Here is a 5687-nt window from a genome sequence, read left to right as displayed (position 1 = left end):
CACTCGGTCCCCAAGAGGCGTTTAGTGTCGTAAAGAGGTCGACAACACCATCAAGGAGACTGAAATGCAGTAATAAAAAATGCAGTTTGATATCACAGACTCCAGGTGTTGTGTTCAGGTGTTGTATGTCCTGTCTGTTGATGCAGCCATGTGCTCCTTCCTCACGTGAATAACTCCTCTTCTTGTTGGAGCCGCTCACTATAAAACCGGGTGCAGAGCAGCATGCACAATTAAACAAATATTGTGGTGATCCAACATTTCTTGAACGGGTCGAAGCTTTCACACAGATATTAAATCAGGTTATTTTATTGGATGTAATTTGGAGGAGAAATCAAAGCCAATTACAGGAATGAGGAGGAATGAACTTGTGGATGTGAGAGGAGGGGGGGGGGGGGGGGGGGGGGGGGGGTCTCGGGCTAAAGCTGACATACCTCAGGCTTCAACTCTGATTGGTCCTCGTTTGGAGGAGCTCATGGGTTCATTCCGCTGTTAAGCGCCTCCCCATTTCTCTAAACTACATTATAATGCAACGAACCTCCCTTTTAACCACAAACCGAATTTGCTTTCATTTAGGCCATATATATTTCTTAAATAGGTTAAAGTCATAGAGATTTTTTTGGAATAGCACTTCGCCCTGGAGCGGTGCGCAATGCTATCTCATGCCGACCTCCTGGATGCTCGCCTCGGTGAGTTATCATCACCAAACTCCGGTCTTCAACTCTACTGTAAGCTGGAGGCACTTCTAATCTTAAATCAAGCTCAGAAAATTGTCAATTTGCTTCTTATATCACCTTAATGTGGCTGAAGTGAACTAAATTCGCTTAATTCATTGGAAAAGTAATTATTATTATTATATTACTGCATAATTTGATTTAACAATTTTCTAAGATATCGGTGTGATCGACTTGAATTAAGAGTATTTAAGGAGCAGATTGTAATGTGCATGTCTCAAAGAGCTGCGGTGGCTTTTTTAATTTCTGCATCTGTGGATCTGGATGTGCAGCACTGCAGTGAAGATGATGTTTGAGCTGCTCGGAGTCTTCCTCTGTTGCCTGTAAATTATTCTGCATATGTGCACGTTTTCTCCTAACATGTCGCTTCTTCCCTCCTGTAGCCAAAGTGATTTCTGTCCGAATCTCACCAGCTGTGGTTGTCTGTGCAGGGATGAAGGATGCCGCGGCGGAGCTCCTGGGCCACAGGGAGGCTTTGAAGTGCAGGCTCGGCGGAGGGGGACCTGACCCGGGACACTCCGGGGAGCTCGGCCCGGGCCCGGACGGCGTGGAAGGGACCACGCTGCTCCCGGGCGATGATATCAGCGGCGGCGGGGGAACCAACCAGGTGCAGGTCAACAGCAAAGAGCAGGAGAAGCAGCAGCAGCAGAACAACAACCCAAACCAGTCCGGGGGGCAGCAGACCCAGAAACAGAAGCGGCACCGGACCCGCTTCACCCCGGCGCAGCTCAACGAGCTGGAGAGGAGCTTCGCCAAAACGCACTACCCAGACATCTTCATGCGCGAGGAGCTGGCGCTGAGGATCGGCCTGACGGAGTCCAGAGTGCAGGTAGGGGGGGGGGGGGGGGTGGAACAGTCTGAATCCAGAACGGAGATGAGCCGACACAGTTCAGATGCAGAGGAGAGAATTTTTATAGGTCGTACAAATGATTTAGAAAGTAAAGCAGCTTTAAAGACACGCGCTACAAGAGAGGACAAAATTAATTACCCTTAAAAAAGTGCCCCAATTAAAAAACGAAAAAAAACAAAACATAACAAGCTCGATATGTGGCAAATGTAGAAATTAACAACTGCTGTCAATGACATTAAATTCACCGACTGAACATCTGTGCAGTGGTGCGTTTATTCAAATCGAATATTTATTTTAAAGATTAAAAAAAAAAACTCGCCAATTTCATATCAGTAATCAATAAATAAAATTACTGTAAGAAAACTGCCATTTATTTTTTCCCTGGTGTTGAATTAAATGTTCTGATTTGAGCCGTCGGTGTTATAACTTTAAGAGTTTTAGTCGAGAAACGACATTTTAACTGCAGGCTGGAAGGAAATCTGACAGAAGTTCAGCATAAATAAAATGGAAAAATGTTCCTTATTTATTTATTGTCTTGATTTAGCTTCCGGTTACACTGAAATTTGTTCTATTGTAGGAAACGAATTATACCAATTTATCATATTAGAAAACAAAATAAAACCACAGCAGCTGCATTATGTGAGGTTCGATTATTTCTTTAATAAGTGAGCTGATAATAGCTAATAAATTAAAGCATGTAATACAGGGTGTGTGTGTGTGTGTGTGTGTGTGTGTGTGTGTGTGTGTGTTGCCTAAGTGCAGCTCTGGACTCGAGCATCACCCGGACTCGAACCGGCGACCCTGTGGATTACACTGACTGTACACAGCAGCTCGTTACTTTAGTTCCATCTTTGTTTGATACTTAAAAGAAGAAAATATTTCATGATGTGAAACCTCGTGTTTGATTCATGTGATCTGGTCTGAAACAAACCGCTTTGCGGGGATTTGTTCTTGTTCCTGGTTTCGGCGCTGAAACCTCCAGATTTAAAAAAAAAAAACTGGCGCACGCTTCGCGTCCGCCTCCTGAAACGAACCCGCAGGGAGCCAAACGATGATCGCAGCTTATTTCCTAAAACTGACCGCGCTGAGATCAGCCTTTTAGCACACCTGGATCCGTGGATTTTATTCTCCGCTTTAATTTTTTACCTTCAGTGACTTCCAGCCTGCGCAAACACAAAACATGGCGCCACCGCCTTATTAACCAGCTCTGGTAAAAGCACCTGGGTCGCTCACATGTGAAATAACGCCCTAATAATCATGATTATTATTGCAGGGGCCAATTCAGCTTCTATATACTATTTCCATAAAATACGAATTAGTGAAATGAAGCTCGCCTGATCTTATGAGAGTGCTGGAGTGGGAACAGATCCAGGTTCAGTTTAGCGATGGGCCTGTCACTGCTCTCCACGTCTTAATGCTGCACGCGCTGCGGGTGCACTCTGTCTTTTTAAACGGAATGAGAAATTGCGTTTTCTTTCCTCTGAAGTGTAATGCATTTCAGGCCGGATTTCACGGCTGGCTACGCTGGGGGGGCGAGGCTGAGATTGTCCCGTTCTTATTACTGCGCCCCACTTTCTCAAGCAAATCTTCACATTAATCATAGACGCCCCGCTTACAACCAGACCCAGAGAGGCTCAAGGACTCCCGGAATAACGTCTGTTTGCCAGCAGACTGTTTGTCACAGCAATAACATTATCTTTATTATCCTCCCAAAGCAGCAAAAATCACTTGGGGTTAAAAAATGTTGTAATTTTGAGCAAAAATAAGATGAAAAAGCCTCTGAAAAGTCGAAATAATTACACATAAAAATATCGATAAGGTCTTTAAGGTTTTTTTGATGGAAACGATTCCAATTTATTAATTCAGAATTCAGACTATTCACCTTCAATTTTAAACATTTAGTACAAAACAAACATAAATTCTAACATGTGTGAGATGTAACTTCTGTTATACCAAAGGCTGAAGGTTTATTGGACATTTTTTGCTATTAAGGATCCGGATAGAGAGAAGAACAAAATATATTTAAATTTACGCACGTGTTTGATTTATTTGGATTATTTGGGAACGTTTAATCTGAACAGTGTAAATGTTGGCTCGTCGTTATAAGATGCTAAAATCCCGGAACAAATATAAATCAGTGTTTTCCTGCAGCTGATTTATTGCTGGTTGTGAGTATTATCATGACCTGATGTCATCACCTTCTTGACGCGCGCTCACAGCTCTGATAACGTGACCTGTCAGTGACCAGCAGCCATCACTCCTGCTCCTCCTAACGCATCACGTCTCTGTCTGCAGGTCTGGTTTCAGAACCGACGCGCCAAGTGGAAGAAGCGCAAGAAGACCACCAATGTGTTCCGGGCTCCGGGGACTCTCCTGCCGACGCACCACGGCCTGCCTCAGTTCCCGTCCGCCGCGGCAGCAGCAGCGGCCATGGGCGACAGCCTCTGCTCCTTCCACGCCAACGACACCCGCTGGGCCACGGCGGGGATGCCCGGCGTGTCTCAACTGCAGCTACCGCCGGCTCTGGGCCGCCAGCAGGCCATGGCGCAGTCCCTGTCTCAGTGTAGCCTCGGCGCCGGGCCGCCGCCCAACTCCATGGGTCTATCCAACATGTCGTCAAACGGCTCCGGGCTCCAGTCACACCTCTACCAGCCCACTTTCCCCGGGATGGTACCCGCGTCCCTGTCGGGCCCGACCAACGTGACCGGCTCGCCTCAGCTGTGTAGTTCCCCGGACAGTGACGTCTGGAGAGGGACAAGCATCGCCTCGCTGCGCCGCAAAGCGCTCGAGCACACAGTATCCATGAGTTTCACCTAGTGAGGGGGGGCCACCGTGTAGAGCTTTTCTTTCACCCACACACAGATCTTCTGCATTTACTTCTTATTCACCCCCTCCATCCAAACGGTGCACCGGGAAAAGTACAACCAGGATACTCGTTCTGCTGCACACGTGGCGCGTTTTCCTCCCAATCAAACAAGAGGGGAAACTGAAGCTATTTATCAGCCGTTCTCGAGCATAGGGCTGCTTCTGTTTAAGCTATAATTTATTATTTCGCATGTAGCCTACGCCAACTATTTATTTGTCTATTTAAATGAACTTATTGGTTTGTTCTGTATTTATTTCTTTGGCACATGCAGCCCTCGCCTTTACTGTCGCGGGGCTTTCGGTGACATTTGCGTGGTGACTGACGGTTTTTGAATTCTGTGGATATTTCGACTCACGACAGCAAGGCAGCAGATTCCTTCTGCAGCCAGAGGGATGCACAGTGGACGTGCAAGGGACCTGGAGGTTTAAAACACATGAAAGAGTCACCAGAAGAGAGAGGGAGACTGAAGCAGGACGACACGGACGAGGACTCGAATGCATGTGCTGTCCAAGGCAAAAACAAAAAAAAAGACAAAACAAAAAAAAATAATATAAATGAAGACACGGGGACCGACTTAACTATAATCTGTTATATAGGATGTTTTGTGTAGCGGAAGCACTCTTGTTCCCATTTGGTCAGTTTGTGATATTTTATGTTTCCCAGATTCTGTCTGTGCTTATTATCAAAAAAACACTTTCTTAAATGTTTGAACCATTTTGTTTCATGAACATGTTTATATCAATTAACTGTAAATGATCAAATAAAAATCATTTTCAATTACGTCACATCATGAATCAACCCTCGTTTCTTGAAGGCGCCGCTGGCGTCGCCGTCCTGTAAAAACCACGTATCTCCAAAGTGTCACAGCTTAGAGAAACAGCGCTGCTTTCAGCTTTGTGACAACACACTGCTTCAGATAGTCCGACGGGTTTTAAATAGAAGAATTTCCTCAACCCCTAAAGGAGCATTTAATAATCACAATAAAATAAAAAATACATTTGGAGATATATGGTTTGGCTATTTAAAAAAAAAGGTATACAGCTTTAATTGAACCCAACACATCAATGTAGTGACCGGGTGTCCAAATTTAAAATTTTGATTAAATTATGAATCACCTTAATTTTTTTCTGTTCAATCTATGACATCATGTCATGACATCATCAGATGAGGACTTGGAGTGACCTCATCTGCAGTCAGTGAAGACAGGAAGAAGACTTCTGCAGCAAAGAGGGTGGAAACA

The 5687-nt window shown here is 45.0% G+C and overlaps 1 protein-coding gene across 1 annotated transcript; it reads left to right on the top strand.

The window, feature by feature from the left end:
* The first annotated feature begins 649 nt into the window (after positions 1-649).
* Positions 650-4398, top strand: otpa (orthopedia homeobox a). Its single transcript, XM_041960800.1, has 3 exons — positions 650-686; positions 1163-1560; positions 3877-4398. Exons 1-3 carry the CDS (start codon positions 650-652, stop codon positions 4396-4398), a joined length of 957 nt encoding a protein of 318 aa, XP_041816734.1.
* The last annotated feature ends 1289 nt before the right edge of the window (positions 4399-5687 follow it).

This window comes from Chelmon rostratus, chromosome 19, assembly GCF_017976325.1.
Source record: "Chelmon rostratus isolate fCheRos1 chromosome 19, fCheRos1.pri, whole genome shotgun sequence".
Classification (NCBI taxonomy): Eukaryota; Metazoa; Chordata; class Actinopteri; order Chaetodontiformes; family Chaetodontidae; genus Chelmon; species Chelmon rostratus.
The sequence above is the reverse complement of the archived record's forward strand: the minus strand, read 5'-3'. Positions and strand labels throughout refer to the sequence as shown.

Bases quoted from the DNA above. Each gene is read 5' to 3' on its own strand.
- otpa (XM_041960800.1), top strand. From the start codon at position 650: ATGCTATCTCATGCCGACCTCCTGGATGCTCGCCTCG. The intron at 687-1,162 runs GTGAGTTATCAT...TTGTCTGTGCAG, and splicing joins CCTCCTGGATGCTCGCCTCG to GGATGAAGGATGCCGCGGCG. The intron at 1,561-3,876 runs GTAGGGGGGGGG...CTCTGTCTGCAG, and splicing joins TGACGGAGTCCAGAGTGCAG to GTCTGGTTTCAGAACCGACG.